The 20,145-nt window shown below is 40.1% G+C and overlaps 1 protein-coding gene across 1 annotated transcript in view; it reads left to right on the top strand.

Annotated features, from left to right (window-relative positions):
* The first annotated feature begins 15,681 nt into the window (after nucleotides 1–15,681).
* The window catches only part of nrg3b (neuregulin 3b), a 209,522-nt gene continuing 205,058 nt past the window's right edge, over nucleotides 15,682–20,145 (top strand). The window contains exon 1 of the mRNA XM_030755072.1: nucleotides 15,682–17,880. Within this exon, the coding sequence (XP_030610932.1) occupies nucleotides 17,040–17,880 (841 nt within the window). The 5' untranslated portion in view covers nucleotides 15,682–17,039. The remainder of the gene's footprint in view (nucleotides 17,881–20,145) is intronic.

Raw genomic sequence — 20,145 nt, 5'->3', positions numbered from 1 at the left:
ATATAACTCTGAAACACCACTGAAAAAAACCTTTAGAGGTTGTGAACATTTTTCTTTCCAGACTGCAGGCTCACCTCACACCAAACCAGAATACACGCTTATATTGAAAATGTGTTCAAATAAAAACATTTTTGTTTTTTTTTACTCATCAAGATATGCTTAAGTAGCATTTTCTGTATTTGGTCAAAATTGTTTAGAAGCCATAAAAATATTGTCTTTTTTTTTTTTTTTCATTGGAAGCCTCAGCTTTTAAATTGCTCAGGGTGCTATCTATGTTCACGCTGAAGTGGCTATCAATTAGGTGGGCCAACCATGTAATTGATTTCCACCCTGTTACCTTTAGCTGTGGTCTTTGTGATGCTCAGCCACTGTTGCCTATCTTTTTCTGCTGCCTTGTGTCAACACCTCCACGAATACATGCGCTTTATTACAATAACGGGGATAAATATGATCCATGTTTTTCATTTAGAACACATGTACTACTGCTCGTGGTCATTTCATTAACTAAGGCTGCACACAACACAAGATGGACACGGGTCATTACTAATTACAGCCATTACAATAAAATCAGGTACAAGAGAGCAAATTACATTTTTTGTCCAATCTAAATGACGGTCTGATCTGCAGTGACTGCTGCCTGACCAGCCATTCCTCTCACGTAACAGGAAAAGGTTGTATGCTCCTCTTGCTCTTGGCAATTTGAATAATTCACTCAGATGTGCGGATGCGATTGGTCCTGCGACCTGTGTCTGTGCGGTCTACCTCGCTATATGCACCAAGGAGATAAGAACGTGAATCACAGGCAAACGATACCTCAGGGAGGCTTCAGGAGTGGAGCAGAAGGGAGCAACCGAGGGTCAACTACCTGCCCAAGAATGACAACTCATACCATGGAGATGTGGGACACTTACAAGATAAGTCTGAGTTTTTGATGGGCTGAGTTTTGAGAGAATACGATAAGCTGATTTTAAGCTTTTCTGCGCCTATCTGACTCTACAGGTTGAAAAGAAAATGAAACCAATTCTAAACTGTGCCATTATAAATCTAAGCCAAGAATGACAAGAGAGCAAACCAGAGAAATATTAGAGAATATGTTTAAAATAGAAATGCATACAGAGTGAATTTAGAGCCATGATTAATTTTAGCAGTATTTGCATGGGTCTCTTTCATCACTCAGTGTGTCAAGAGGGCAAATGGTTTAATTTAAATTATTTGTATTAAATGCAGTCAGGCTTTGACATAAATATCAAAAGGTGCTTAATTCAAATTATATTACATAAAATTAGCCCAATATCCAATTTCTTGTCTTGTTTTGTTCACGAACTATCTCCTTTCTCCTTTTCTTATTCTTATTATTGTCAATACAAACCCCCAAAACGAATTCAGGTATGAATAGAATGTGTCAACATAGAAGGAGTGCATGAAATTAAATTCCTGGGTGTGACAATAGACGTGACAATATTTGCTGGAAACCTCAAATCAATCGTGTTCAAAATAAAGTGTCTAAAAACATTTCAGTTTTGGCCAAAGCAAAGCACGTGATGAATCACAAATCACTACTCATCCTTTATTATTCTTTGGCGTTACCGTATTTAAATTACTGGGTTACTCGACCTAACCCCTAACCTTGACCCTAACCCTAACCTTACCCCCAACCCACAGACCCCAAGAGCCATAAGAATTATGCAAAATGCCAGATTTTGTGAACGCACTAATGCCCTTTTCTTACAGTCAAAATATTATAAAATATTGATCTTGAAGAACTCAAAACACCACTACTAATGTACAATGTCAGGAACAATTTGTTGACAGTATCCATAATAAAAAGTGTGTGCATTTGTGTGTGTGTGTGTGTGTGTGTGTGTGTGGGGCACAGACAGGGGGATTAGAATTTAAGGGGTACATTAAATCTGAACATACACAGTTTTAGGACGACCAGAAGATGTTTTTCTATATCCATATGTGGTGTGAAATTGTAGAGCAGTAGAAGTGTGGAATTACAACAATGTCCAAATATAAAAAAACAAATATAAATAATTTTCACAAGGTACAGGGATGTAGAGGGGTGTCAATTACAGGGTGAAATGTAAAAATGTGTGGTCACTTTGGTTTGTGAAGTTCAAATTGTTTTATGGATTTATTTTGCATGTGTGTGTGTGTGTATGTGTGTGTGTAGACTTGTATATAGTTAAACATATAATTTGTCTAATTATATATTGTTGAACACTGAATTGTAAATTATTAAATGGTATTGGGGGTAGGATCAAACAAGGATCATGTAAATGGTATGTATATAGTTATTTATGGCAGCTCTTTTTTTCACTTTGTTTTTCTTCTGTTTACAATGTATTTTGCTTTATTTCATTTATATTTACTTATTCAAAATAAAACAATCAATCCATCAATCAATATTTCAGTGGCAAACAGCCTCAAGTTTTTTTCTTCAGAATGAAATAACATAAACGTTAGATGGAAGTTTATATTGGGAGACATCACAGCTTGTGCTCTTTTGTTGTTCAAGTGTTGTTGTGATTTTTGCTGGATGCAGTTAACTTTTATCTAGCAATATATGCTGCAAGCATCTTTGTAGTCCTCAAAGCTGTGTAATCCAGAAAATTAAATTGAACTAAATGGACGAGTGAGTGCGTCAACACTATACAACATGCCAGTGTGTTTTTACACTGATAGGCTTGATCGAGGAAAGCACATTCTGACTTTAGACGATAACACACCTTATCCTGTCTATATGCACCGTGATAAGATGATATCCCAGCTGAAAGATAAGTGTGAGTCTGTTCACTTGGATGTCATTCATAAAGGCAGTGGTCCACAGAGAAAGGAAAATAAATTCTGACTACAAGTGATGGAGTGATGAATGTACCCTTTTTTTCATCCTCCCTCTCCCAGCTCTTTAATATTCTGTCAACATAAACGATGAAGGGTTACTCATGGAAATAAAGAGGCAGAAAGGGAAGTAATTTTACTTGCAGCCTACAGGTCCAATAATTTGTTTTGTGGTCCTTCTGGGTTCTCACGTACTCTGAAGGCAGCACTGCTCAATGCTTCAAGGTTAACACTGAAGTGCTGTTTTCATCCACGCATTCCTGGAAAAGCAGAATGCCTCAGTCACTAAAAGCTCCAGTCTCTGTCTGCCACTCGGTGTGTATGTACGTGCAAATGAGTGTGTGCGCAGGCGTGCCTTTTCTTGCTGCCTACACACATCTATCAAAAGGGCCCTCTGTTCTCTGAACTGGAAAAAGAAATGTTATTCCACCACAAACTGTTGAAAATTCAAACCCTGGCGGTCTCTGCTTAGCCCCAGCTCTGTGCTAAGCTAAATCTCAGTCATGCTATCACAGAGGGTTACCTTGAAACACCTTTGTACAGTATGCGCGCGTATCATCTGAGGTATGTCATGATGGTCTCATATGAAAAGACCGAACAGTTTCTCATGTCACTGATCACGCACTGATACACCCTCCATTTGGGTGTCTGCGTGTCATTACCACTAGAGGTGACACTGGCAAGGAGGAGCGAAGCCCTTTAACAATGACCAAAAGAATATGACAAGGTCAACCTGAAATGTGTGGAATCACTGTCACACCTTACTGAAAGCAGGCCTACTTGACATGACAACTCTGAATTCCTATCCATGTGTGAAGTCACTGCTGGAGGTTGTTTGATATGCGCTGGAGAAAAAAAAAAACATTCATTGAAAAGATGCAGAGAAAAAAAAAACAACACAAAAAGGCAGCAGTGGGAGCTACTATGATGCTATCAATGACAGGGAGTCTGGATTTTCAAGCATCTTAGGGATGAGGAGTATATCATTATTTATCTTTCTGTTGCCTTGCATACATTACAATGGCTGAATGATCTGAGGATTTCTAGTCTTTGAATGGCGCTATTGTTCAATTCCCACTCATGACAAGCGTCTTTGAAATGCTGTTCAGTTGGCCAATTCCCAGTGATTCCAGACTTTTCAGACACAGAGTGTTGAGCAAATTAGCTTGCTGCCTGTCATATCAGAGAAACATAGGAGGCAGGTGGGCCATGTGTCAGTAGCATTGTATGTGACAGTTTGACAGCTGAAAATGCATCAGGGTGCTAGTTTTCCTTCCATCTGTGCTGTTATCCTTTTAGTTCTTTTGATAATGTTTCTCTTACCACAATCATCATGTGCTTTGCACTGATTATGTTTCTGCTTCAGTGCAATAAGTTAAAAGGGAAGACTGCCTTCTTCTTCCACGTGGGAAATTACTATGCCCTGACATCCACTGAACTGGGCTAACCTCTGATTTAATAGACTGATTGTTTCAGGTGAATTAGCACTTATGTTACGCATTGATTTGCTGTACTTAAAATAATACTGTCAAGCTCCCATTATTGAAGTTTTCTTGTTTGGCTCAGGTTTTATCGATGGTTGACAGTTTTACCACAAAACACAAAAATAATAGTCTTTATAGCACAATATACACTCAAAGGACACTTTATTAGGTACACCCTATATGCCCCAAATCTCCTAAATTTGTTAGGTAAAATTTGTTATCACACCTTTCCTGATGAAGCTTTAATTGGAGATCAGTTTTTCTGAGCTGAACGAGGACCACACCTCATACACTCCCCTTCTGGTTCTTTGACTATATACACCTTCCTGCACTGCAGATGGTTTATTCTCATTTTTGTACACCACCCTCTCTCCCTCTTTCTCATTTCTCATGTCCCTCATTAGTATATGGAGAGCTGCCCCCATCTGCCAGTCCTCACTGAGTCCTTCCCCAAACCACAGCCTGAGATCCATGATTATTCCGTTTGCCATTCTCTTACAAAAAAAAAAAGCTCAGAACAGGAAACTGAGGCTACAGTTTGCATAGTCTCGCCAAAATTTGACATTAGAAGACTGGAAAAACATTGCCTGATCTGATGAGTCTCAATTTCTGCTGCGACATTCAGATGGTAGGGTCAGAATTTGGCAAATTTTGGCGTAGTATCAACAGTTCGGACTGCTGCTGGTGGTGTAATGTGTCAAATTGGTTTCTTGAACATGACAACGAGTGCACTATCCTCAAAGGGCCTCCACAGTCACCAGAATCTTAATCAAATGGAGCTCCTTTGGGATGTGGTGGAATGGGAAATTCCCATTATGGATGTGCAGCCAACAAATCTGCAGCAACTGCCTGATGCCATCATGTTAATATGGCCCGAAATCTCTGAGGAATGTTTCCAGCACCTTGTTGAATCTATGCTACAAAGATGTTCAGATGCTCTTCCTGATGATATTTTTCCTACCCAGTAACAGCTTTTTACAGTGAGGTAGACTATCAGATACTGCTTTTTTTTTTTTTTTTACTTTTTCAGACTCAGGACACATTTATTATTCATTCATTCATCCATTCAAAATATTTGCATATTTAATTATGATCTTGGTGTTAATCAATAGTACTCTGTTTAATGTTTCATCCTTCCATCAGCTAGCAGTGTCCAGTATGGCCAATTTGAGACATACTGCAACTGTGGACAAAGAATGACTCATATTTGACTGGTTTCTCTGCATGTGTGGCTTTACGTCAAACTGATGTCGTGTGGGAGACACGTAGGAGAATAACTGTAAATAATAAAGTCTTGTCCTGTAGATGTAATGTTGGAATGTGCCCGTCAGCTGATGAACATCTGATCACCGAGGCTGTAATGGTTTGAATTACACTGATTACAACTCTGGGTTAAGTTTTAAATGTCCCATAGCCTCTCAGTCAGTTCATAAAAAGGTGATTGAATGAAATCATTTAGTGCTGGGATAAGGGTATAATAAGTACAATTAACAACCGAGGATAAATGATTAACTAATGATTAATCAAATTATTAATTAATCATGAGCTATTTACAAAAAGAGTTAATCAGTCTGGTCATTCTTTGGTTTTAGATCCAAATGTGAATATTTGCTGCTTTGCAGGCTTGATGTTTAAGAATATAAAAGGAAGATTTTCTGATCACTTATATTCGATTTTCTGTTCAACTGCAATGGAATTTTTTTCCATCAGAATAATTAACAGAGATCAAAAAGTGAAAATAGCCATTACATCATTTAGCAATACCAGTGATCATAGAGATGTTATTTCTTACGCTGCAATATTTATCAGTGTGATAAGTCAGTGGACCACAAAAACGACTTTAAACATTTCATTTAAAAAAAAAGAAAGTATACAATTTAAACTTTATTTAATCATTATGATATACGCTGAGCAGCCCCAGCATTTAAACCACTGACTGGTGAAGTGAATGATATTGATTAAACATACCACTCACTAAAACACCACTGTTAAGTTTCCAGGATGTGAACTGCTTTCTGTAAATTTATATAGCAATGGGAAGGCTCAAGTTCATACCTCTCCTTTTTAATACCACAGTGTGGATTGCTGTGGTATTATAGGCAACATGACAGGCTCTAATGTAGGAGGACAGGTGATGCACTCTGGATTGGGGGATGGGAGGGCATCCCTTGAGACACACTGTGAATCAGGTCGGAGACTGAACGTGTGAAATGTCATTTTGAATCAACAAACCAGCAGCCCTTCAGCAGAAGCATTATGTTGCTTCACTATGTGGAGGTATGTGCAATTATTAAAAGGATGTATATTCTTTGTATATAACTAAGGCATTTTTTTAGTGATACATAAAGAGATCTTAGAATATCTATGATGGTTTAAGCCATTGAAAAGGTAATAACGTTTAATGTCACAATGCTGCCTGTAAAGTCTGAAACTTGTAAGCAAACAAGCTTTCATTTAACATTTCAAAACAAATTTGATTTTTTTTTTGTGAAAGTGCAATTCATCAAACAGATGCCACTTTATGTGTTAATTATGTCCCTTTCACAATGCAATTTAATGACATTGTGAAATAATGGTCCTAGTTTAACTTGGAATGACTGTTCTGTTTTGTTAAAGTCTTGTTAATAATAATCACACATCTTTAAACTTAATGACATTCCTATCAGCTTCTGTGGCCCTTTGTTTTAGTTGCAAATTTTAAAATGTTATAATAATAGTACACTAAGCCAGTATGGTGAATAGCAGCTAATAGTAGTCTGTTAGAATTGTTTTTTTTTTTGTTTGTTTGTTTAATTGTCATGCATAGTATTGCAAAGCTGTTAGCATAGCTATAGATTCTTAGTAATGTTAAGTAAGAGATGAGAATAAATTGCAATGTGACAACAAACACTAAACAAATTCCACTTTGTTTTTCATGTTTCATATTGTGGCCGTATTAGGATTCAACAACCCATTAGTACTCAACACCATCATACATACACCCATCAGCCATAATATTTTGACTACTGATAGGTGAAGTGAAAAACACTAATTATCTCTTCATCATGGCACCTGTTAGTGGGTGGGATATATTACGGAGCAAGTGAACATTTTGTCCCCTAAGTTGATGTGTTAGAAACAGGAAAAATTGACAAGCTTAAGAATTTGAGTGAGTCTGACAATGTGATGGCTAGACGACTGGGTCAGAGCATCTCCAAAACTGCAGCTCTTGTGGGGTGTTCCTAAAACTGTAGTGGTTAGTATCTATCAAAAGTGGTCCAAGGAAGAAACAGTGGTGAAACAGCAACAGGGTCACAGGTAGGGCTCACTGATGCACATGGGGAGCGAAGGCTGCACCATGGGGTCCAATTCAACAGACAGCTTGTCTTTAGCTCAAATTGAAAAATTGAAAATGCTGATTCTGATAGAAAGGTGTCAAAATACACAATGTATTGCAATTTGTTCTTACCCATGCTGACCAATGACCACTACTGAAAGCACCAAAAATGGGCACATGAGCATCAGAACTGGACCACGGAGCTGTGGAAGAAGACAGCATGGTCTGATGAATGATGAATGGTGTGTACTGATTACCTGGGGAACACCTTGCACCAGGATGCACTATGGGAAGAATGCAGGCCGGCAGAGGCAGTATGATGCTTTGAGCAATGTTCTGTTTCGAAACCTTTAGTCCTCCGATCCATGTGGATGTTCCTTTGACATGTACCACCTACCTAAGCATTGTTACAGACCGTGTACACACTTTCATGGAAACAGTATTCCCTGATGGCTGTGGCCTCTTTCAGCAGGATAATGCATTTGCCACAAAGCAAAAATGGTTCAGGAATAGTTTGAGGAGCACAACAATACATTTGGGATGTTGACCTGGCCTCAAAATTCCTCAGATCTCAAACCAATTGAGCACCTGTGGGATGTGCTGGACAAACAAGTCGGATCCATGGCCCACTTTGAAATTTGCAGGACTTAAAGGATCTGTTGATAACATCTTGGTGCAGATACCACAGCACACCTTCAGGGATCTACTGGAGTCCATGTCTTGATGGGTGAGGGCTTTTTTGTAGCAAAAGGGGGACCAACACAATATTAGGCAGGTGGTCATAACATTATGCCTGATTGGTGTACATCATCATACAGCACCACAGTTACCCTTCATGGTGGCTGTTTGTGTTATAAAACCTTAACAGTTTAATACAGTTCAGTAGTTTCATCATAAAAGTGTAAATCTACTTACAACCCAAATGACATGTCTTGCTGCAATCATTGTAGCTACAATGTATCATAAAAATAGAAAGTGGTCACAGGTACTGCAGGGTGTGGGTGGTTTGCCTCAAATGGCAGTTGTGAAATACAAATCGTACTGACATACTGTGTAGCTTAAATGACTAATTTGTTCAGATGAACACAGTCACTTCCTGGCTTGAAAGACTTTGAATGACTGTTCAACAATGTATATTTGGTAAGGCAGACAGCTCAGCTCTTGGAGTCTTTGAAGGCGTGCTGTCCACTATTTTCATACTCAGTTTGAACTAGCCTGAGTCAAACAGAAGATTTTGAACACTGAATCAGACTAATTTCATGGAGCACCAATCCATCTTACTCTGCAGTCTCATTATATCTCCCATCTCACAGTGACACTGGGCAGGAGGCTACATTCTCTAGCCAGTTAAGAAAATCCACAAAATACAGACACACACACACACACACACACACACACACACACACACACACACACACACACACACACACACACACACACACACACACACACACACACACACACACACAGTGAATCACACTACCTAATCATGCAATATATCATGTATTATTAAGCAGGGGTTTGAATAAAATATAATGCTAGTGTTGCACAAATTATTCTCACAGGAAAAGTGTAAAATGCGAACATATTTGTGTGATGCTGTCCCCCAGCTTGAATTAATGGTGTTTATGATTGATTGTTATGCTTTCAACATTTATGTAGTTTTCTTCATGGTCAACTTTGACATATACAAAACATGAGGTTGTGTTCTTTGATCCTGTTCCCAAAAGGTAAAAAATTGGAAACAAGTGTATGGAAAAGGCATTTTTAACATGTTTTAACATGTAATTGTGTGCCTGGAAATTGATTGATTTAAAAGCCCTTTGGTATCGCGAGAGAATATTATCTTGGAAATTGTTCTTTCCTTCAATCATGGCATAAGATAAAGGCACCAGTAAGAAATGACAGAATTGAGAGGCTAATACTACCTCTAGGAAATGCAGTTGTTTCTCTACAAAGACTTACAGTACCATCCAGTGATTACACTCCCCAGAGAAGTGATCGCCCTTTGAGTAAGACACAAAATAGTTGCAGATAGAGCTTTCATCAATAAGTCATTGAAGGTCAGCTTAGTGTTTGTAGGTAAGAAACTGGTGACTAATCAAGGGAAGAGAGTCAAAGTACTGGCTGTTTAAGCATTTATGTGTGAAGGATGCTGTCATAAACATCACATGCAAAAAGAAAGATGTATGTAAACTTGCTTTAAAGAAAAACACAGGGGACTGTTTGCTATATTTTAATCAAATTGCTCTTTGTATGTCACTGACTGTCAGTGCACCAAAGCCCATGCATAGATTAGAAACATAACAAAAGGATATGGATTTTTAAAAGTATTTAGTATTTTAAAAAAGGTACTAATATTTCTGTATGACTGTGCTTTGTATTAATCTCTAATGATACTGAGAAAACAGTGGGACAATCCTATTAGCAGCAGTATGAGCCTATTTTGTTTTTTGAACTTATGAGAAATATGACAATATGTACACATGGCCAGAAAAATGCCAAATAAGAGAAGAACCGCTGTTAAGTCCCATTCCCTTCTCAATTCAGTTCGTCTTTTGCAGGAAATGCATACATACTCAGAGGGAATAAAGATCCATCCACCCTGGCAAAAGTCATAGAGTGGCTATGTAAATAGAAGTGTATTTCACTACGGGCAAAACATATCACTGTTGACACAGTCAAATTGAAATCATGGGGCATGTGCGACACTGTCCCCAGCTGGGTGACACCTCCCCACCCTCTCAATTCAGAGTGAAGAGGAGGCCTTGGAACTGAACGATGCAATGTGCCCACTGGCAGCAATGTTGGAGGTCCACTGCATTTGGCAACAACAGCTGAGAACAGCTGATCCCATTTGTAAGCTTATGACTTGGCTGCCTCAACAATATAGAAGAGATGATGATGTGATGTTTCTAGTTGGGGGACAGATGATTTAATTACTCCTACACATGTAATATCGCCTGCCTGCTGCACCCCAATGATAAGATTACTCCACACTAAGTTTCTGAGATGTATTTATAATAAACTTTGATGCCTTGAGCAATATTATTGTATTTATCATGGCATGATAATGCTGATGTTGTTTTTAATCATGCATGCATCATTAAAATATAATATGATAAGGAAAATGATGAAAAATACAGCTTGAGGCATCATCTTACTATATCTTATTCATTAATAATGGTTTTTGTTGATCATTTGCTAGTCAATAAAATCTCTGAAAAGGTATCAATTAGATGGCATTTTTTTGGTCCCCCAGAATCAGCACCCTGGACAGCGCTTTTGATAATTCTTTCTGTTTTCTTCTACTGTAGGTGCTGCTGCTTCTTCAACTCTTAGCTATCACCACTTCACAAGGACTATTTACTGTCACCTTTAATGAACTGTCAGCTGAGAGCAAGATACAAAAGTTGGGTAGCTCTTCTGTTTACGCAATACACAACAGCTCTGTATGCAAATGTATGCAAAGTCCAAGTAGTGGTATTATTACTTACTAAAAATGCTCAAGAACACCTCACTAAAAACAAACAAACAACCAAAGCAAGATTCAAACCTAATCTATCTAACTATTTGGTGTTATATATATCACAAAAGTAAATATTATGATACATTTTTCTGCCAAGAATACCTGGACCTCCCATTTGGCAGGAATTCTCTGGTTATTCTTTAAAAGTGAACATTCTCTAACAAGGTACTTTGCGCTCCACTGCAGCAGGTATCCCCATTTTTAAGTTGTGATCTGACAGGTAACCCATTTGACATTCAAATGAAAACTTGCCTGTGAACAAAATCTCGAGTATATTTGAAGTGCACTGATCCCACAAGAGGTGGGATTTCCAAATGGTTGAAATGCATGTAGGCAAGCAGCGCAATGTGGATTTTCATGATTAACACTCTCATAAGGTTGTTTAACTGAGTGCTGAAGGTTGTGGGGCAAAAATGCAGCAGCACATAGAAGAGAAAAGAAACTCCAGATATTTTGAGATGAACTGAGGGGCAGCTGTTGGGGAGCTCTACAATCTCTCTGCAATAGTGGATCGTTCAGACTTAGAAGATGCTGTCAGCAGTGACTGCCAAGGAGGAAGACCTGAAACCAAATTTCACAGCAATATTGTGCCAGGTAATTAACCTGAGGGAAACTCTGCTTGTGCTTTGTGAAAGCCTGCTTCCAGAGTTGAGGTACAGATCTCACCAACTGCATTAATCAAAGAGGGGTTGTGCTAAGTTTCCCAGTGAACCACTGGTAGAAACCAGTGAACCCCATTAAACACTAATCCTATTTTACAGATTTGAACTGGGGGACACTCTGAGACTGTGTTCACCTTTTCTGACACCACACACATGCAGGAAGCAAGGAGGACATATCAAAGAAAAAAGACACAGTATTATAAGCTAATTTCTTCTATTTTGGTTTGAAAAGTCTAGGAGTATTTTTTAGTACTGGAAAAATGCCCAATATAGTTTTACTTTCTTGCTCACAATAATAACTGGAGTTATGTGGTCCTTCCTGGATGTGTACAAGGATATCCAGCAAAGTTGTGGAGATGTGCTGATCACCCTTATTAAATAGTAGCTCCCTAGAAAAGCTCAAACTGAGACACCTTCAGAGGGAAAATTCATTGATTTTTAATATTATACAGAGAGCAATAATCAATAAGGATATAAAGGTCGCTGTAGTTTATGCTCACAAAGTGAAGGAGGTTAGTAAAAGAAGTCTATAACCTTTTTTTTATAGTGCTGTTGTGGGAAGGCTTCAGAGAGTGTAAATTCACCCATTACCCATTGACCTTACACACACATCTTCATGCTCAAGGGGCACAGTGGTCAGGAAGACAGCCTTGGAGTGGAAATAAGACTAGACATGTTTTAGACAGGATGACTGACAAAACGGACAATCTTACATCTGGGCAACAGTTCATAGAGCCATTAATATTCTTGGACCAGGAGACACCCAGGGGGATGCACCAGATAAATTGATATCGGCTTCTAACGACAAACCTCCAGGGCCAGGGTAGCTGACATCAATGGATGTTCATCACAGGTAGTGATCTTAATGCCCCCTTCCACATAGTATGAGGGAATTCTCTGTTCCTCAATCACAAATACAGGGCCTCATTGGATGTAGCATTCAGGGGGCTTGAACCCTTACTTATTATAGAGTATATAGCTCGGTGCCTACCCCACACACAGAACTGCAAGCAAAATGACAGTATTGGTATATCTGCTATGGCTAATGTGATAATTAAAGGCAGTGGCTTTGTTTTGCATTGCAAAAATATACAGCTTGTCATGATGATTAATGTATGGATTCTGAACTGCATATGCTCATTTTTCATTTTTATTTTTCAAGACTGACTTGATGAAAAACATACAAAAAACAAAGCAAAAATAAACATTAAGCTAAAATCTTTCAAGGAGTTTATCATTTTAACTTTGCCCCTTTAGTTTCTTATATGATAATCATTTATGGCTGCATTACATAATACAAGTAATGATTCCTAGTATAGTTCCCTGACATGCAATTCCACTAAACATGGATTAATTAATAACTACCAATTACAATGACATGTGCCTATACCTGCTAAGTAATTATGCTACAATGTATTCCTTAGCTGTACTTGAAGACATGTAATAGATAAAGTGCAGAACACATGTTTCAGTTGTGGCACTTGTGGCAACTTTTTACAGGTGTAGATTCCAGTGAAAAAAAATGGGAAATTGGTCCCTTTAAGTATCCCAAACTTAATTAATTTCAACTTTCTCCTGAAAATATTAATTGCTGCTCCTTTGTACCTTGCACCTTCCTTTCAGTATGACTTTTATCATTCATAGAACTAACATCCCAAACAGTGAAAGTGAAATAACACTACAAGTCATTGGCTGTATTATGTAGGGTTATATTACTCTAATAAAGCAAATTTTCACTGAAACTTTCCACCAACTCAGACTCTTATGAAAATATAACCAATATTACATTGACTTGAATAGATTCCTCTGCTGGAAATCCTCAGATTTTTTTTTCCTCCTTAAGAATCTTCAAATACTTGAGAGGGGTAAGAAGCACAGCATATTCCTGGGAGAGAATGACTGTCGACAGCCTGTCAAGTTCAAAAGCATCTTCAGAGCGGGACATTACCTCTGCGCCTAAAGCAGTAAACAGTGCAGTCAGACTCATCATGCACATTAGCAAATCCACTAATGAAAAATGTGATCACTGCAAAAATATAAAAGGAGCTTGTGGAGATGTCATTTGGCTGCGGTTGTGTCATTTCCTGTTATTTATGAAAAAGAAATGAAAAGCAAACTTAAGGGTAACGGAAATCATTGTTGTCCATAAAAACTGAATAGTTTTGGCATCATTTGGGAAATGTAAGGAGCTCAAAAGGTAACTTTTTGCCTTATGCAAGAAGCCAGTAAGATTGTGATGTTTGAGGGCTTTTTTCTTTTTTTGTTTCTTTCTTTGTTTTTAATTTCAGGAATAGTTGTGGGGTGTCGGATATCGAACAGTGTGTTGCAGATACTTTTATAAGCTTGATGAGAAAAGCAGCAGATTATTTTCCCAATTTATCTTTTCCCAATTACCCCTTTAACTCGTTCAATTCCTTCTTACTTTCCACTACCTCCTTGTATACTTACAGAAAGGCACACACATAAGGCGCACACCCGTTTTCAGCAATTATTTATACAGCAGTATAAATGCACCCACATTTTGAAATGATAAATGGTTTTTCTTGATTTTGTCGACTACTCCTGTTTCATTGTTTAAAAAGAATCAATCATGATACAAAGAAGCAGATGGCAGACTTAAATAAGACCACAATCCTCACTTGAAACCACGGTGCATGTGAAACCAAAGCCTATATCTGTATTTGTTAATGTCTTCCTCTACACATAACAAAATAGAACATCTGAGACCATTTGCAGGCTTGGAAACATCTAACTGACTGAATAACCCTTCACCAAGTGCAACTTGTGTAAAATTAGCTACTTCTCTGATTAATGGAACTACAACAGAAATTAATTGAGGGAAACAGTACTGTAGCAATATAACAGCACTGATGTGTCTCTGTTGACAACCAAATGCGCAAAACGCTTCCGCAAGTAGGAAATTTATGCCACAAGCTGAAAATTATTTTTAAAATGTATTTTCTGCTTGCTCAAAACGCTAGACTATAGAAGATTGTGTGGGCTCCAATTGATGGTGAGTTGTATCTCGTTTGGAGCACTTCATAATTTATTTCTCGGTGTTCTTTTAAAAGAGCAAAACATGTGGTTTATACTCTCAAGATGCATACATAGGTCCCCTGGGTCTTGGTTCAAGGACTTTATTCTCTTTGTTGAACTGTAGGCTTTTAAAAAAATTGAAAACCAAATACTATCTTTTTTTTTTTTTTTTTGTTCCAGGCACATTTTTCATATCAGTAACTCGCATTGCCCATAAACCTTGTTGTTTGCGTGCCTAAAGCGCCGTTGTCCCTTGTGAACTGTTAAATAAGGGATTCATCTGCTGCCCGCGGAGATATCAAGTTGAAGTAGTGCTCTAACTCGCCCCATAGCCTAAATTATGAGCCTGGTGTTTGGTTTGTTTGCTCTTGTGTGCCGCTGGTGGAAGACATTGGGGTGGCGCCTCCCTCCTCCTCTCATCCTTTCCCTCCCTCGCTCTATCTCACCGCTCCCTGGGGTGTGTCTATGGTAGCGCCTCTCCTCTCTTTGCCGTGTGTGTGTGGTGCGCGCTGCTGTTGCTGCCGCCTCCTCCCTCTGCCTCCTATCTGCATCTGCTGCAGAGCTTAGCCAACACGCATCTATGCTCTCTGTCTTGTTTTCCCACTACCTTTCTGTTTTTACCCACCAGAAATTTCCCTTTCTTGCTATTTTTTTGCTGATAAAGGAGTCAGAGCACTCCTACAGCCGTGGAGTCTACGGGGGGAAGATGGGGCACTCACTATTCGTCACTTTGGAGTATTGAGGACGGCGATGAACCGGAGGAGAGCGCCGGATGGGATAGGAGCCGTGAAACCCACATCATTCACCGCGGATTGAGCAAGTCTCCCCTCCCTCCCTCCCTCCTCTCTCCCTCACTCTCTGTCTCTCCCTAGTCTGCAGCCTCCAAGAACAGCCGCCGCATCATTTTTTTCAGCGCAGCAGCACCCCCCTCGCTTTCTCCCCCATCCTCTTTTCTATCCGTCTCCCTTTCTACTGCTTGCACCACTGTGGGAATGCAGCGAAGGTAAACGAATCGTAGGGGCTCATTTTCCCCCCACCAACACCGGATCTATTATCACAGGGACGGACTGCAGTCAGACTCCTCTGGAGACACACCGCTGTCATTCCGGGAAATCAGTGCGAGGGGTGGTCAACGTATGGATTAGACCAGGATCAATTGGATTTAGCCCGCTTCTCAGGGCACCACCAACAGCAACACCACCCCAATCTCATTGGCAGATCACATCAGATCCCTTCTGCCCTGCCTCGTCTCAGTTTCCGTGGCTTTCACTGGGTTGGATTATCGACAGCTGGAGCGAGTGAAAGGGTGGCCGTTCCTAGGGGCTGTGAGAGGCAAAGTTGGAGCAGCCTACAAAGACACTGCAAGTGGAAAAGGGAGCCTATTAGTACACTATACATAAGTTACAGGCTATAATGTAAACTCCGATGAAACCCAAGAGTAGAGTAATTGAAGAACAATCTGTGGCTTGTCTTTTCCCGACCTTACTCGGCCGATAATCATCCAGTTGAGTGGAGAAGGGTGCTGCCTTAGCCTAGGTTGTTGGTCTGCGCACGCACACACGCATATGGATTTACAGCTCCAATGTGAAGCTCGCCATGCAACGGATCGATATCTTTCGTTTTTTTGCGTCGGCTTTTTAACAAGGGAGTGAAGCATCTTGGGATTTATCATCGCTTCGTTAGCGCTGAACTACAGTGAGGCGCCCACCCTACCCTCCTCCCCCTTCCCTGCCTCTCTCTCTCTCTCTCTCTCTCTCTCTCTCTCTCTCTCTCACCTGTCCATAACCTGTGTGCTTGTGTGTCTATTCTTGTGCATTTCTGTCTGTGAGTTTAGGTGTTTGGTTTGTTGTCCGCCAGAGGGAGTGTAGGTTATATTGCTTGTGTATGCATTTGAGTGCTGTGCCAGCTTTTAATTAGTAAGCCTACACCTAGTACGTGACTGAGTAACTTAGGCTATTTTGTGTCTGCTCTGCTTGTGGGTGTTTGTGCATTAGTTTATGTTTTATGCTTCTGCATGAAGGCATATAGACTAGGCATTGTGTGGGTATTTACCTAAGATGCACAGCATTTCTTCAGCCCCTCTTGTCCTTCCTCTTACATGCCATTGTATAATTTGGCCACCTGTTTGACCTCCTCAGTACCATAAGAGACAAAACATCTCCAGCAGGATGAGTGATCGTTCTGGTGCAAGCACTCTAGCAGCCATGACGCTGGAGGAACCAGGGGCAGAGCAAGCATCTCCTCGAGCCCCGGGCCCTCTCCGCTGTGGCCCCTGTGCTTTGTGGCCTCGCCAGCAGACCTGGCTCTGTGCCGTGCCCTTAGTCATGGGCTTTGTGGGACTGGGACTCAGTCTCATGCTGCTAAAATGGATTGTGGTGGGATCCGTCCAAGACTATGTCCCTACTGATCTAGTGGATCCTAAAGGTAGCATTGGACAGGATCCTATATTTCTCTCCAAACCCAGTGCCATGCCCAAGGGACCTGACATTTCCACTGCCACCAGTACTTTAGCAGCCTCTACGACAGCAATGGTATCAACTACCACGCCGCTAGCTGCAGACGGTACCGCCCCAGCGCCAAGAACTAGATCAGGGCCACCAGCTAACCACTCGGCCAATGGCAGCACTGCCAATGGAGATGGCAACAGCGCCCCGCACCTTCATAACCGTGCTGGCACCCGCGTTAGCGGGACTGTTACCACCTCTGCTACTCGTGCCACCCGACTCACTCCACCCCTCAGCGGTAGGGAGGTGACCCCCCGAAGTAATGTCAGAAAAGGAAGCAGCGCTGGTAATGGACGTAATGGAGCTGTGAACTCAAAGCCAGGGCAGACTTCTCCTACCATCAGCACTACGACATCTGTCACAGCTACAGCTACACCCAAGGCCACCGCTAAGGTACAGCCGACCACCGCTCAACCGCCAGCCCCTGTCAAGCCCACGTCACGCTGGAATCACGGGCGCCCAGGAAAGGGCCCGGCCACACGCCCACACCACCGCTTCCGAACGCGTAAGCTCACTTTTTTAATTTATGGAGTTGTATAAGTGAGTACTGTTGTCTGAGGTTATGTGTGTGAGTGTCCAGATGAGTGTTCCATAAGAGCTTTTATTTTATTTATTGATTTTTTTTCTTTACAACAGGAAGAATGGTGTTTCAATGAGTTATTATCTGTACCTGTATGCCTGGCTGAAGAAAACCTCTTTTGTCTCATATGCTTTGTTGTAAATCATGGTGTGTATATATATATATATATATATATATATATATGTGGATACTCCAGCAGCTTAACATTAATCATATTCATTAGCACAGGCAGATATCCGAGGATATTCTCAGTATTTTCACCCCTCTTGTCTTTATCTTTCACTTGTGCATTAATCCGATATGAATCTTACCTCCGGAGGAGTCCTTTTTTTCCTCACAGTGGTTTAAGCACCGTTTAAGGCAGAGCTCTATTTCGTGGAATTTATTTCCTTTTGTCTGCTAGAGTTGGGATGTTAAAGCTTTTTGATGGATGCTGTGACCAAGGACAGCATATTTGTGTTATGAAAACAAATAACAGGAGCCGGTGAGGTGTCGAAGTATGGGAAAGGTTAGCTCTCACCTGATGTCTAGAGGAATCAGATATAGCAAGGCCACACATCCTATTTAGATGAGAGGATACTGGGAGCAGAATGCCACAGGTACAGCTTTAACACTACAGGGAGGTAAGGAGGAGGAGATAACTAAAAAATAAGAGGGGAAATATGATGGGTGCAGTGACAAGTAGAAATATACGTAGTAGGAAATGGATTAAAAGAATAGAAATACTTTGAAAACAACATAAAGTTGAAGAGGATGGCGAAGGAAGGAAGCAAATGCGGGAAGGACAACAAAGCAGGAGCTTGAAGAGTGGGAGTTGTGAGAAGAGAGAGATGGCAGATGGAGAGGGCTAAGTGAGGGAAAGGCTTGAGGGAAATAGGGTTTAAAGCAGGGGAGCTGTGAATTTAGCATATTTTGCATTGTGTAAAGAAAGAAGCCTTCGTGATCAATTACACAAGGGACATGTTCTGAACTTCACACAGATTTTTATTTATTTTATTTTATTTTTTACTTTTATATGTGGGTGGAGCATGGTGTGTGTGTGTGTGTGTGTGTGTGTGTGTAATCATTGGCACTGGGTATGACTACGTAAGATGTAACTTTTTCTCCAACTTAGTGATGTTGGGGGCATTTGGGGATTTAAATGGGATCTTTGATTTTAATGGCTGATTTTTGGCTCAGGTGCAGTTTTACCTAACCTTCCAGTAACTGGACTCACCATGAGTTTATTGTTGAATGGCTTCCTGTTCTTTTTTCACCCTGCTTCTCTACAGGGCAATGACAAAGTATCATTATGAAAACTGGAACCTTTATTCCCTCAACATTTCTCCTGTAGCTCACATATTTGTACATCAGTTCTGGATGACTTCATCATATCTCTTATCTACGTGTTTGTCACAAGACAAGTCGGTGGCAAATACTCCAATGACAGTGATTAAGTGATATATTTTCCTTTAGCTTAGGGCAACATATTTTCTGCATAGCTGATTGGAAAATGGATGTTAAACAATTTCTCTTTCTTTTTTTTTTTTTTTTGTAAACTGCTATGGCACTTTCATTATTTTCCCAAATGTGGGGGAGCATTGGCTGTGGTAAGCCTATTTGGGTAGAAACAGCTGTGACATGAGGCTAGAAATACAAACAGTCTTCTGACTCCTCCTGCAGAATAATCCACTGCTCCAGAGTCAATTACATCACTCCACAAAGAGCTGCCAAACAGCTGAAAGCTGCCAAAGTAGGCAGCCCCCTTGTGTGAACATCAGGAAGTATCTATTTGTACTCTATAGTATAAAAGGGCACAGGCTTCAGAAGCTAGAGCGTACTTAGTAAGCTGCCTTCCATTAATAGAAGCTTTGAAATGTAAAAGTAATTTTCTTGAGGTTGATGTTTTTTTTTAAATATGTCTCTAGCCTACTTGTTGACATCACGCAGGGTGGGCTGACATTTTGGCCCACTTGTTGACTCTTTTTTTTCTCTCTCTGCGTTTAGTAAAGGCTGCAGGTGCCACTTCACTGGCACCAAAACACAACTCTACAGAGTTTATTGAGCTTGAAATGAATGAGTATGGATTTTTTTTGCTAATATTTTAGAAATCTGTGTTACAAAATAATAAGGCAAACTAAGATCTTTTCCAAATCATTTGCACCTTGAACAACAAATCCAAATTGTTTGCCAAAATGAAAGTAGGAAAGC

Source organism: Archocentrus centrarchus, chromosome 19 (genome assembly GCF_007364275.1).
Source record: "Archocentrus centrarchus isolate MPI-CPG fArcCen1 chromosome 19, fArcCen1, whole genome shotgun sequence".
Taxonomy (NCBI): Eukaryota; Metazoa; Chordata; class Actinopteri; order Cichliformes; family Cichlidae; genus Archocentrus; species Archocentrus centrarchus.
This window is presented reverse-complemented; position numbering and strand designations above follow the sequence as displayed.